Raw genomic sequence first — 14,409 nt, 5'->3', positions numbered from 1 at the left:
ACGGACGCGAGCCCTCATGCACCATGGACAACATCCTCCCATACAGCCCCGATTCCTCGGAAGGCAAGCCCGTCTCCGATATAGCGCGACACGCTGAAGAATGTCGCCAGTTAGCTCGTTCCTTCACGTCCAGTGAACAAAGTCGCCAAAAGTACCAACACGACCTAGGTGGGTCATCTCCGCCTTCCTTCCCCCCTGGATCTCTTGTTTGGCTATAGATACCGCTTACAACGCCTGACCTGTCTTCTAAACTCCTCGCCAAATATTATGCCCGTATCGCATCATAGAGCGCGCATCACCAGTAAACTACGTCGTCAAGCCGCTCACACCATCTGACGATCGTCGTCGCCGTCGCCGCGAGACTGTCAACGCCAACCGTTTGAAGCCCTACCATGAGCCCATCGTCTCGCCCTCGCCATGAAGTCGCCAGGATTGCTCCTTGTCACCCGGGGTGATTGTAACGAAGAAGAGAGGTTCCGGTCAAGGGATTAAAGCTCAGGCCGAAATCCAAGCAGAAGCAGGACAATCCTCACGCATCAAGCGCGCAGCATTCGCAGCATGATCGTGTTCAGTGCTGGCTGCTCTGCTTCTTCGGCTGCTCGAGCTTCTTCGGACTGCGTCGCTTGATCCCCTCGGTTCCTTGGCTGTATAATAAACCCCACTACAATATCTATATATATATATATATATATATATATATATATATATATATATATATATATATATATATATATATATAGCAGAACAGAGAGATACGGGACGAGGGACTCGGTTAAGATACATATCAAGGTTGCAGTTGTCCTTGCCAGTGCTATTCGGCTTTTTTCGAAATATATAATAGGGCCGAATGACGTGTGCTTGTCACGTTTGTTTGATTCATTGATAAATAAGCGAAAATATAAGTCGAGAAAAAATCCGCCGTTTTCCGGGAGCGGGACTCGAACCCACATCTCCGCATAACCGGTGCGGTGCGTTCGCCATTACGCTATCCCCACAGCGGCTTCTCTCTCGACTTTAAAGCGGGGGTTTATATTTACAAGAGCTCTGAGGCCGGTCAACTAGCGCCGCCCCTCGACTACCGCGGGAGACGTAGAACGTCTTCTTTTCCCAGCGGCCGCCACGTAGAACGTGGTCGGAGGTCGGGGTTAGCAATTGGCATATCCGAACTGCTGGAGCCAGTGCCTCGTAATGCATGTAGCAGAACAGAGAGATACGGGACGAGGGACTCGGTAAAGATACATATCAAGGTTGCAGTTGTCATTGCCAGTGCTATTCGGCTTTTTTCGAAATATATAATAGGGCCGAATTACGTGTGCTTGTCACGTTTGTTTGATTCATTGATAAATAAGCGAAAATATAAGTCGAGAAAAAATCCGCCGTTTTCCGGGAGCGGGACTCGAACCCACATCTCCGCATAACCGGTGCGGTGCGTTCGCCATTACGCTATCCCCACAGCGGCTTCTCTCTCGACTTTAAAGCGGGGGTTTATATTTACAAGAGCTCTGAGGCCGGTCAACTAGCGCCGCCCCTCGACTACCGCGGGAGACGTGCTACTACATCTTGAGCTACTACATCCTCCCCTTTGCTTTCCAAGGTCTTCTTGACTGCCAAATCTTATTTTCTGTCTTATTTTCAACAAGCCCCTTATTTCCTATTCTGATTCACTACATGCATAGCGAGGGCCTCTGTTCTGGCAGAGACGTGCTGGCAGAGACGGCAGAGACTACTCTGTTCTGGCAGAGACGGCAGAGACTACCGCGGGAGACGTGCTACTACATCTTGAGCTACTACATCCTCCCCTTTGCTTTCCAAGGTCTTCTTGACTGCCAAATCTTATTTTCTGTCTTATTTTCAACAAGCCCCTTATTTCCTATTCTGATTCACTACATGCATAGCGAGGGCCTCTGTTCTGGCAGTCTTGGTGCCATAGGAAGCTTAAGAGGGTTCAACGCTGGTCGACTACTCTCGACATGTCGTAGACGCTCGAGTCATGGCCTGGGGGTTAAAAAGAAGGTCCCCTTCACCCCGAGAAGTCCGAGTGGCGCTGTCTACCACCCCCAAGCGCAGGAAACAAAAACAGCTGGACATAAATACCCCAGAAAGTGGAAGCCAAAGTAGCCCCGCCGGAAGCGTAGTGGTTATCGCACCAGACCATTATTCTGGAGGCCGTGGGTTCGGATCCCACCTGGCGGTCATTTTTTCTCGACTTTCTTATTTTCAAAAGTCTTTATCTTGAGCTACTACATCCTCCCCTTTGCTTTCCAAGGTCTTCTTGACTGCCAATTCCTATTTTCTGTCTTATTTTCAACGAGCCCCTCATTGCCTATTCTGATATATATAGATATATATATATAACACAGAAATAAGGGTTGGCAGTCGAGAAAACCTCGGAAAGCAAAGGGGAGGATGTGGTAGATCATTGAAACAGATTAAGAATTTGGAAAGAAAGAAAGAAAGTGAAGAAAAAATTCCCGCCAGGTGGGATCCGAACCCACGACCTCCAGAATACCGGTCTGGTGCGATAACCACTACGCTACCGGCGGGGCGATTTTCCCATTCACTTTCTGGGGTATTTATGTTAGGTATGTTTGTTTCCTGTGCTTGGGGGGGGTAGCCAGCGCCATTCGGACTAATCGGGGTGAAGGGGACCTTCTTTTCTGTCTTATTTTTTGACTTATTTTCAACAAGTCAAAGAAGGTCCCCTTCACCCCGATTAGTCCGAATGGCGCTGGCTACCCCCCCCAAGCACAGGAAACAAACATACCTAACATAAATACCCCAGAAAGTGAATGGGAAAATCGCCCCGCCGGTAGCGTAGTGGTTATCGCACCAGACCGGTATTCTGGAGGTCGTGGGTTCGGATCCCACCTGGCGGGAATTTTTTCTTCACTTTCTTTCTTTCTTTCCAAATTCTTAATCTGTTTCAATGATCTACCACATCCTCCCCTTTGCTTTCCGAGGTTTTCTCGACTGCCAACCCTTATTTCTGTGTTATTTTCAACGAGCCCCTCATTTCCTATTCTGATTCGCTAGATATATATATATATATATAGATATATATATATATATATATATATATATATATATATATATATATATATATTTATATATATATATATATATATATATATATATATATATATATATATAAAATAAATCTGTATATATATGTTTTTTTTCTAGATTTTGCACAGCGGTTCGTGGTACCAAGATCACACTTTGTGCAATTTGCATTGCGATTAACAATCACCTCAATGGCTAACCTGAAAGCGCACACTTGCATAGAAGGCGAAGCAGAAGTTATATTCGCGTTCTCCAAATTTGGATATTTTCATGCAAGATGAGTTTGTACACCGAAATATTTGGGTGTGAGGGAATAAATTGCAGCATTTGGTAATATCAAAAACTACCCATCGTATTCAATACATTCAACGTATGCGAAACCACGATACCCCAAGCGAAATTACCCCGCACGACAAACCCTGCCTGGTTTTAAATAACAATATAAGGCACAAATTATTTCACTCACGTACTGAGGACTAGTGACATAGTAATTTTATTTCATTTCAGTGGGTGGTTTTTTAAGAGATAGTGAGATTCATTTTAGCTGACTGCGTTGTCAATTCCTTTATTTGGCACAAAGTAATGCCATGATCACGCAAAGTTTCGTTTCGCAGCATGAAAACTTTCTTTACGTTGACAGCGATGTCCAAGGCACACGCTCCGCGCGTTCCCCCCAAAAAATAGCTTGTGAAAAAGATGCTATCTTTATAGGTCAACACTTCAAATCTGTTTTCCTGAAACAGGCGTAATTTGGGGTTGACTCATACGGGAGACCCACAAAGAAGCGCGTGTAAATGAGTCAGAGGGAAGCCATGTGTTCCGGGAAATGTCACCGTCTGCGTCGTGAGACAAAGTACTCAGTTGTGCTTAGCGGGAACTATTTACCTTATATTTCAGGAGAAGTTGATGCAAAAAAATCGGATGTCTTATTGGTAAATTATGCAAGGAAATTTAGGTAAAACGTTTTGTGGTTACTACACCAACACTTTTAATGCTGATGCGGAGGAGCCTTCTTTGCAATCATGTCTTCAGGGGAGCATTGCTTTAAAGAATTGGCACTATTCTGCTTGGTAAAAATAATTGCAAATGCTTTTTGTGGGTTCTTAGAGAAGCACATTTACTTGAAGTGCGTGACCTACGGCAGTAGATTAAATGAAAAGGTCATTTAAACCTAATAAAATGCTAAAATGGCATGACTGGCGCACAATTGAGCGTTAAACCGAATTGTATGACAGTTGCAAAAATTATTAGCGTAACTCTGCCTTTTACCTGATTAAGGTTTTTCGTTAGCTTCTGCATGTTGCCCGAAGTTTGAGTGACATGTTGCCCGATATTGCCCGACATTTGAGCGGAGAGAAATGATCGTCAGCATTGTTAATAATAACCACTTTATTGACATACTGCGTCGTTAGGAACTTTTTAAAACTTTTCTCACTTTTATTCGAATAAAAAAGTACATCATCTTAGAACCACAGTGGTTGTACACGAAGCTATCACGTGATGGATTTTTTGGTTGACCAATCCCAAACTGCAGTTTTGTGCTACTTTGGAGTCGTGTACCACTTTTCTCAATACTCACAGCAACTTTCGCGTGTGCACTTCGTAGGTCGAACGTTTGGATTTGGGGTGTACGGCGTGAATCGGTAGCAGCTGCTTGACATTGGCTTGGGTTCTGTTGTTTGCTTGATTATGTACTCATCTTACTGTCATGTTTGAGCGTATTCTCTCATGTAATAAAGAAGAAAAAGGTCGAAATGGCGATCAGATAGACGGCCGCTTCGTAACGCTAGTGACCCCGGTTCTGTTCTAGCCGCAGGCAGCGTTTTCTTTTCACTGCACCCACGACTACTGATCATCATCTTCAGATAAATTTAGCTTTTCTGCCGGGCGTATAGGCATACAATAGAATCAGCAAAGACAGTAAAGCTTTAATTTAGAAATAGGAAATAATATTTGATGTTTCAACCCAAACTCAAAATGATGCTGTCTTTCCTATGCTCATCTTGTAGTAAATACCGTGAGCACGTCTTTCTATTTGGGCGTTCTTGAGTAACCGCTACAGGCAGATTATTTTTTGTTATTTTTAAATCGAGAACTAACCGTTGGGAGTTTTTTTCTCGCTTGTCTGCGTTCGTGATGTTGTGCAAATGGGCCTTGGACCATATGTGCAAGTTGCAGCATTTGTTTACTCCAGAACAATTTTTCTTCAGTTCTCAGAATTTTTAACATCACTTTTCCAAATATTTTGTCTCTTTGATTTTCTTCTTAGTTGTAATTCCCAACTCTCTTTTGCCATGATATCGTAACGTGTTCTGACCGATCCCCAGAGTGGGTACATGCATTGATTCCTTTGTACCAACCAGTAATTAAATCTGTCGTTTGCGAGTATTGCCATACGTTAAGTTTGAAACCATTAAGCAGTTGTGCGTGCATATAGGAACGGATTTTATTTTTGCAATCGTGATACCTACTCTAGCATCTTACCTTCAATACAAATATTTCTCGCTCTCACATATGTAGGAGTCGCTTTCGTTTCCGTGATGGTGAATATCTAAACGTGTAGGCACAACGCAACAAATCTTAGTAGCTTTCAGAGGCACAGCATTTCTATATTTTGGGTTGAATCTTTGCTTCACTTTGGGCACGCAGAGGGACGAACGGGCCATACTTCTTGGGTCTAGGTAGCCCCGAACAGGCCATTTTTCTAAGAAATCTGCATCTTTTAGACAGACTCAATATTATATTTTGCCAAGATGTGAGCCTACCTCAATTTTTGTATGTAGAGACTAGCACTCTCCCTCCTTCATCACCTTATTTCTCTACCTTATCGAGTCTTCTTGATTCTGCTTTTAGCGAATTATAAACGAACTGGAAACAGCAGAGAGACCTCTAGTTTGGAGCAGTGGCTGTTTTAACCCTACTTTTCAAACGCTTTTGGTAAACGTTAATTAGGTGTGACACTTGATTAAGGTAGTACCAGACTGTTACCATTGTGTTTCGCGCGTCGCGAGAGGATTTGTAACTGTATTTCGGGAAGACTGAGGAAAATTTATGAAAGACATTTTAGAGTAGCTGCTCCGACGTTGCAGAGAGAATACGAAAATAAAATTGACTGCGATTCTCAATTTATGTAAAAAAGCATCTTCACCTTATAATTCGGGGCTTTGCTACGCAAATTTCAAATTTAAATTATTTGCGCAGCTTGATTTTTTTATACAAAGTAATCAGCAGTAAGAGTTCGCGCTTCCGAGTGTCAAAATTAGCGTGTCAAAACAGTATAAGTTGTATGGCGTTCTTTCTAACGCAAATCGTAACTTTGATCGGGGGCCCAATTCCCTAAAAAAGGGGCACTGTTTTGAAACGCCGGGGCAGAGCCATGCAAGCGCATGTGCTTTTGTGGTTGGGAACCGCATTGAGGCTTTTCGAACGTGAGTAGCCCTGCAGAAAAGCTTTGTGGCAAGGGCGCGAAGCTACAAGCGAAGCAACGGGGCCGGTGGATATCGCGTTGTGGCCTTGCCCCAGTGCTTTTCGGCAGGGCTACTCATGTCCCGAAACCACTCAATGCGGCGCCACAACCCCAGAGCACATGCGCTGCATGGTGCCACCCCGTCGTTTCGAAACGACGGCCTCTCGTTTTGGACAATTACGCCCCAGGTGTTACTTTTGCGCAAACTGTAGAATTGTGGTTTGACTGTTATTTTTGCTAATATGGCTCAAACTACTAGACGACCAATGTCCCGTAAAAATTGACTGCATATTGGCATCGTTTACTCCAAAGTTGTAGTAAGACCAGTATTTGCCGCCGCTTCCCGGGAATCGTAGTTGACTATTCGCTCCCACACCCGACTTTGTTTTCCTCTTCTCACACTCGTCTCATGCTAAAAACAGTGTATGTTTGTTTACTGGAAGAGCTGCGGCGTAACATTTAATAAAAAGCATGCATTGTTTTTTTTTATTTTTGGTATTTGTTCTGCATAGCGCACCACGAGATCCAATGTTGTGGTCTTTTTGTTTTTTCTGTCGAATTTCTTTGTCGTGTGAAGCCCGTTTTTATTTTCTACCGAGAAAACCAACAGCACAAATATTTTATTTTAAAGTAACACCGGTAGTCGCAGTTATGTACATGCGTTTTGCCTACACGTAAAAAACTTAATTGCATTTAGCACGTTCTCATCGAATTTATCATCACAGGAACGAGAAAGAGAGAAAGGCGAGTAACATGAACGCGGGTGCTGGTGTAATATTAGGGCTTGGGTACCAAGGAGGTATAAGTGCTACATGAGACTCAAGGAGGATTGCACAAAAAACGATAGCACATGATGGACTTTTGAAAGAATTCTGAATACATTTTGATAAGCGAATGACGCAAGCAGACACTATCCCTTAAGAGTGATCCACAGCCTAACCGGGAGTTTATATGAGGAGCTGTACAGGGAAGTCAGTTTGCTTGTGACTGGGCATAAATAATATACTTGATGTCTGCATACCCCATTAGTTTCCGTGGATCAGGGAAACAGTACCGAAAATATTCATAATCATTCGCAAAAATTCTGTATTGTCAGAATTAAAAAATAAAAGCATTAAAAGGAACCGATGAAGAGGTACGCAAGAAGAGTAGTATGTAGCCTGTAAATAACTATCAAAAATATGGTGAACGCAACTATTTTCAGTAGTATATAGTGATCGTAAACATTACAAATGAAATACTGCATACGAAGAGTGGAGGCTCAGTGATTTCAGCAAGTCGTTTCCAAAAAAATTACGGAAGGCTATGTATGTCATGGAAATAAAAAAAATTTATACACCAAACGATCGCTCCTGGTACTTAGCGGGGGAAAACCAACATAACGGCTCCTTAGATTCACTGCAGTAATCCAATGTCAGCTGTATGGGCAGTGCCAAGAATAATGGTAGTCTTAGGGCATAGGGTAGCAAGTGATTATGCCGCGTGACAGAAAAACCTCTGGTGGAGGCCGTCACAGCTCACAGAAAGAGTTTTATTTAGACTTATACGGCGCTTTTAGTGGGGAGAATTGAAAGCACGTACACAATCAGTGTGACAAAACAGTTTTCGAGAGAGAAACTAGAAGTAGAGGCAAACAAGGAAAGATAACCAGTGATGAAATGCATATATCTGGAGTAAGACAGGCTGTGGGAATAAAAAGAACAGATAAAAAAATAGAGCACACGCAGCTGCACGGGATGCAAATTTGACGATGATGTAGCTGTAACGTCAATGTTTTTTCAGGGGACACAACGGATGTTTATGAAAAGGTAATTAGAAGAGGCGAGAATGCCCTCTAGAACGCGGAAAAGTAAACGACAATTTCCATCATCATCAGGAGCCTCCTCGGGTGCTCTGCTGTATGAAGGGCTCTCCCATGGACTCTCAAACACTCCTGTCTAGAGCCACTCCATTCCACAGTTTACCACCGAAGTTCCGTATTTTATCACTCCATCGTCTCATTCGCCTTTCCCTTCGTAAACCCATCCATTTCAGGGAGGATGGCCCCAAGTACGCTACGGGTACTTCAACCATGGCCTCCGAAATTCCCACGTGCGCGTTCTGCTCCGGCTGTCTCAATCGCCGCGTGCCCCAGCCAAATTTTCTAAGTGCGCTGGTTCCCCCGTGCACCGCCAGGCGGCAGTGCGCACCTAGGCATCGAATGCATCGTTCAGCCCGTTGGCCCGCTGTTTTTGCGGCCTTTCGCGACATTTCAACGCTGCAGTTTTTCTGGTCTTGGCACGAGTGTAAATTTGCGAGTTTATTGGCCGCATTTTCGCACAGTTCCTGTCGAAGGTTCTTACACCGAACACCTGTAATTTATTTTTTATTTCAAAAACACCCTAAAGACCCTCTGGGGGGTATTACATAGGGTAGGGGAGGTTACAGAGGGGTCACATAAACTAGAACAAGAATAAAATAAGCACAAGAACTAAAAAATGGCAGAACTAATTAACCTTGTTACAGTGCAAACAAATATAAAAAAGTGGTAGAACAACAAGAAAAGCTATTGGTACAGTAACTAGAACAACCTACAAAGATTATAACCAGATGTTATATTATCACACGTCATTTGAGAACACAAGAACTGAGTGAAAGGAGGCAGTGACATTATACATGCTCAAAGAATTAGTAAATTTCATAGTATTCGGTTGAGTAACAATGTTTGACGGTAGATTATTCAAGTCTGTTGTGGTACGAGGAGCAAATGATTCGGCAAAAGCAACGGTAAGACATGTGATGCGTTTGATTTTGCTTGAATGATCTCGACGCTGAAAAATGGCAGCGGGTTCACAGAGAAATTCGTGACGAAGGTATGCATGGTAGTACAGCTTATGAAATAATGTTAAGCGAGATATGTTGCGACGATGCGGTAAGGGTTCGAGTTCAGCACGATTTTTTAATTCGGTTATGCTGGCATAGGGTGAGTAATCAAAAAAGATAAAGCGGACATCATGGTTTTGTAAGGCTTCTAAGTCATTTATTATATATTGCCAATGAGGGTCCCAAATGGCTGCCGCGTACTCTAGTTTAGGGCGTATTAGTGTAATATATGCTAACTTTCGTAAACGCGCGGGAGCATGTCTTAGGTTACGTTTAAGGAAACCAAGCGAACTGTTAGCAGATGCAAGGATATGGTTAATGTGATTATTCCATGTCAAGTTACTAGTTAGATGTACGCCAATGTATTTATAGGTAGAAGTTCTGTTCACGAGGCAGTTGTTTAGTATGTCGGATGCTGAATTTTGGGAGGCGTGATTAGTAACGGACACTAATTTTGTTTTAGCAAGGTTTAGAGGCATTAGCCAGGTTGAGCATCATTTGTGTATAGCATTAAGGTCAGATTGTAGAATATCGTGGTCATGGTTAGATTGAATTTTGCGGTAGAATACGCAGTGATTCGCAAATACTCTTATGTTAGATTTAACGCAGTCTGGTAGGTCATTAACATAAACTAAAAAAGCAAGGGCCCCAGTACACTTAACTGAGGGACACCAGATGTTACGGGGACTATAGAGGAGTTGTGATTGTTAACTGATGTAAATTGCATCCTGTACAAAAGAAAGTTTTTATCCCTGTTATAACAGCAGAGTCAATGTTCAGTAGCGTAACCTTGTGACTACGTCGATGGTGAGGAACACGATCAAATGCTTTTGAAAAATCTAGGAAAATGGCGTCGACTTTAATTCCGGCGTCTACAGATGAATGTAATTTGTGAATGAAGCCAGCTAGTTAGGTATCACTTAAACAGCCTTCATGAAAACCGTGCTGATGCTGAAAAATGAGGTTATGTTTTTCGAGGTAGTTAATGATCTTTGGAGGGAATAATATGCTCGATGAGTTTGCATATGGTACTGGTTAGTGAAATAGCGCGATAGTTCAGGGGTGAGGTATGATCACCAGATTTGAAAAACGGAACAACCTTCGCCACCTTCCAGTCATGGGGTATAACGCCGGTGGATAGAGACTGTTGGAATAGAGCGGATAATATTGGGGAGATGCTTTGGGCTTTTTTTAGAATAGTTTTTTTTTAAACCAGTGTTGTCAGCCGAAGAAGAAGTCTTGAGATTAGTCAGAAGAGAATAAATGCCAGCATCGGTTACGGTTATTTCAGGCAAATTGGATTGGATTGATTAAACTTTATTTAGGCCGGCAGAACGACGTTTTTACGCGCCGCGACGCGGGCCTCGGCGTCGTCCTGGTGGCTACTCATCCGAGACGTGAGCTCGCCGTTGCCGACTCGCGAGTCTCATGCCTGGCGAGCGCCCGCAGGACCTGCTGGACGGCCCAGTGTTGATTTTCGTAGGTGTAGCTCCTTGCGGCTTCTGCAAGCCGTGGCGGGATGGTTCTTGACCTCGCTTCCATTGGGCTCGTGACACAGTTCCATAAGATGTGTTTCTGGTCTGCAGTCTCCCTGCAGCAGAGCTGGCACATGGCAGTAGGGTATGCTTCCGGATACATTCGGTGCATCAGAGCCGGGGTGGGTAGGGACCCGGTTTGAAGCTGTCTTAGTAGCACTGCCTCCGCCCGGCTCAACCACGGGTCCGGAGGTGGGAAGGTCCTCCGAGCCAGGCGGTAGGCTTTGGTTATTTCGCTATAGTCTGTCATTCGGTCCTTAGCACCGAACCACGTTGGACGGTCAGTTGCGGGGGCGCGGTTGGTGAGTGCTCGCGCCTCCGCGTGTGCCGTCTCGTTGTGGTTTGCGTTCTTACTCGACACGTCCTTGCCCGCATGCGCCGGGATCCACTTCACTCGAACAGTTCTTGCGCCTTCTAGACATGCATTGCGTAGCACCTGCAAAGCTTCTTTGCAGATGCGTCCCTTGGCGTAGTTCCGAACTGCAGTTCGTGAGTCACTGATCACCGACTGGCAGCCTGCGTCGGTAATGGCCAGGGCGATAGCCACCTCCTCTGCGCGTTCTGCATCGGTGCACTTGACGCTTGCCGCCGTCACAGTGTCTCCCGTGGTGGCCTTTATGACAACGGCAGCGAAGGCTTCGTGTGGATATTCCGCCGCATCTACATAGCGAGCGTGCCTATCCTGGGCGTGTAAGTCGACGAGGGCTTTAGCCCTTGCCGCCCTTCTGCCCTTGTTGTAGTCAGGGTGCATGTTTTTTGGTAGAAGATCTACCCTGATCCGGTGACGTATCTCATCCGGGATGGTGAGTTTGTCGTCACCACCGCTGTGGCGTATGTATCCTAGGTCCTCTAGGATCTTTCTTCCAGTCCTCGTTGTAGATAAACGCTCGAGCTGGGCCGTACGTTGTGCTTCCGCTATCTCCTCGAGCGTATTATGCACTCCTAACTTGAGGAAGAGCGGCGTGCTTGTGGATTCAAACAGGCCTAGCGCGGACTTATAGGCCCTCCTAATGATGGCGTTGATCTTATTACGCTCGTGTTGTAACCAGTTGTGGTATGCCGCGACATACGTGATGTGGCTGATCACAAAGGAGTGAACTAGCCTGATCAAACTGTCCTCCTTCATGCCAGCCTTCCGTGATGTAACTCGTCGGATGAGCCTCATTGCGTCCGCGGTCTTGGCTGTGATGCGTGCGATAGTCTCGCCGTTTCTTCTGTGCCGTTCGATGATCATTCCGAGTACTCTGATCTTGCTGACTTCGGGAACAATTTGACCAGACCGCGTAATTATCCTGATCGTGCCTTGTTGCCTGTCCGTAGTGCGACCCCTCCGTGGTGGTATAACTAGGAGTTCTGATTTGCTTGGTGAGCAAACAAGTCCTGTACCATCCAGATGTTCTTCAATGGCGTCGACTGCTTCTTGTAGTTTGGTCTCAATGTGACCGTCGCTACCCCTGTCTACCCACAGTGTAATATCATCGGCATAGATAGTGTGCCGGATCCCCACTGTGGCGAGTCTGTTGGCTACTCCTATCATTACTAGATTGAATAGTAACGGCGATATCACGGACCCTTGCGGAGTGCCAGTGCTGCCGAGCTTCTTATCGTCGAGTTGTAAATGGCCTGCCCTTAGCTGAGCGGTTCTACCCGTTAGGAAGTCCTGGATGTAGTTATAACTGCGTTCACCCATGTTGAGCTTAGAAACTTGCGACAGTATCGCAGAGTGCTTGACGTTATCGAAAGCACTCTGGAGATCAAGCCCTAGGATTGCCTTATTATCTCTTGAGGCACCGGAGTCGTCAAGGATTTCGTGCTTCAACTGAATCATCGCATCCTGGGTACTTAATCTCTTTCGGAAGCCGACAACCGTGGTTGGGTATAGATCCTCGCTCGCCAGGTAATCCTGCCATCGATTCAAGAGGACATGCTCCAGCACCTTGCCTACACACGACGTAAGAGATATGGGCCTCAGATTGTCGGTGTCCGGCGGTTTACCTGGTTTAGGGATGAGAATGGTCTTGGCTGTTTTCCATTGCCGCGGCAGTGATCCTGTTTTCCAACACTTGTTGTAGAATTTTGTTAGGTTTTCAATTGAGTGGTCGTCTAGGTTCCTGAGACTCTTATTTGTAACTAGGTCCGGGCCTGCTGCAGATTTGCTGTTTAAGTCGTGTAGTGCTACTCGAACCTCTTCTACATCGATTTCCCGATCGAGTCTTTTGTTTGGTAGCCCTTGGTATGGACCATGTTGCACAATTGGGGTAGGCGGTAAGTATTTGTCATTGATTTTCTTAAGTACCTCCTCTTCACCGTGTTTCTGTATGGCGCGGTGCATAAGCTTGGTTAACCTATCACGTTGATGGGACTTTGATTTATTTTCATCCAAGAGATGGCGTAAGAGGTTCCAGGTCCTTCCGCAATGTAACTGTCCATCCGCCGCGTTGCAGATCTCATTCCACTGCTGAACGCAGAGGGCGCGGCAGTGTCCTTGGATCGCCCTGTTGAGCTCAGCCACCTTCTTTCTGAGGCGCCTATTGAGCCGTTGTTTCTTCCAGCGGTCCAGCAAGGACCGTTTAGCCTCGATGAGGTGTGCTAGTCTGCTGTCCATTTGTTCAATGTCTGCATCCGTCTCAATGGTTTCTGTCGCTTTTCGTACATCCTCGGTAAGCTCCCTGGCCCAGGCTTCTATGTCCTCGATTTCACAGTGTTCTTTGGGCCTACAGTCTCTGAAGGCGTTCCAGTCGACCAGTTTGTGCGTCCTGATGCTGGTGTCGTTGTATTCGGGGATGTTGATTTCAATTATAGTATGGTCACTTCCAAGGTCGACTCCCGTGTTGGCCCAGGTAATTACTCCTTTATTATCGTTCTTCACGAACGTGAGATCAGGTGTGGTATCCCTGGAAACCGAGTTTCCGATCCTGGTTGGATTTGTCGGGTCCGTAATGAGCGTGTAGCCGAGGTCCGTGGTGTCTTGGTGTAGGTCTTTTCCCTTAGCTGTCTGTTTCTTGTAACCCCAAGCAGGGTGCATCGCATTGAAGTCGCCGCACACTACGAGTGTGTTTCGACCCGCTGCAGTGCTAGCCCTGAGTAGCAGCGTCTTGAACTTTTGCTTCCTTTGTGATGGGTTGCTGTATACGTTTAGAAGGTATAGGGTTCCCTTCTTCCTCTTGCCAGGTATGATCTGGGTGAGCGTGTGCTCAATTTTTGCTTGCCCTTGCTGTAATTCATGTTCCACGAGGGTGAGCCCCTTTCTGACCAGTGTGCATAAGCCCCTGCCATCGGCGGGGCCCTTGTGCACCCTATAGCCCGGAAGGGACGGGGCGTCAGTGAGTGTTTCTTGAAGTAACAGTACATCTGGCTTCTTTGGGGTGTATGAGATATGTTGCTGGAGGACCGCCTTTTTGTTCTTGAAGCCGCGGCAGTTCCACTGCCAGATCGTTAAACCTGCGGTTGTTGCTGGTGCGTTGGTGGCCATGTTTGATTAAG

The 14,409-nt window shown here is 45.5% G+C and overlaps 1 protein-coding gene and 1 non-coding gene across 2 annotated transcripts; one reads left to right on the top strand and one right to left on the bottom strand.

Annotated features, from left to right (window-relative positions):
* Window positions 1-2,120: 2,120 nt before the first annotated feature.
* Window positions 2,121-2,193, top strand: Trnan-auu (transfer RNA asparagine (anticodon AUU)). The gene has a single exon. It is a non-coding gene; the product is annotated as a tRNA-Asn (tRNA).
* Window positions 2,194-10,695: 8,502 nt separating this feature from the next.
* LOC144141919 (uncharacterized) lies at window positions 10,696-12,754 on the bottom strand. Its single transcript, XM_077673380.1, has one exon. The coding sequence runs from the start codon at window positions 12,752-12,754 to the stop codon at window positions 10,778-10,780; it is 1,977 nt and encodes a 658-aa protein (XP_077529506.1). The 3' UTR covers window positions 10,696-10,777.
* Between the last annotated feature and the right edge of the window lie 1,655 nt (window positions 12,755-14,409).

The sequence above is a fragment of the Haemaphysalis longicornis genome, unplaced genomic scaffold (genome assembly GCF_048455015.1).
Source record: "Haemaphysalis longicornis isolate Haplotype H1 unplaced genomic scaffold, Haemaphysalis longicornis Haplotype H1 scaffold_6, whole genome shotgun sequence".
Lineage (NCBI taxonomy): Eukaryota > Metazoa > Arthropoda > Arachnida > Ixodida > Ixodidae > Haemaphysalis > Haemaphysalis longicornis.
The sequence above is the reverse complement of the archived record's forward strand: the minus strand, read 5'-3'. Positions and strand labels throughout refer to the sequence as shown.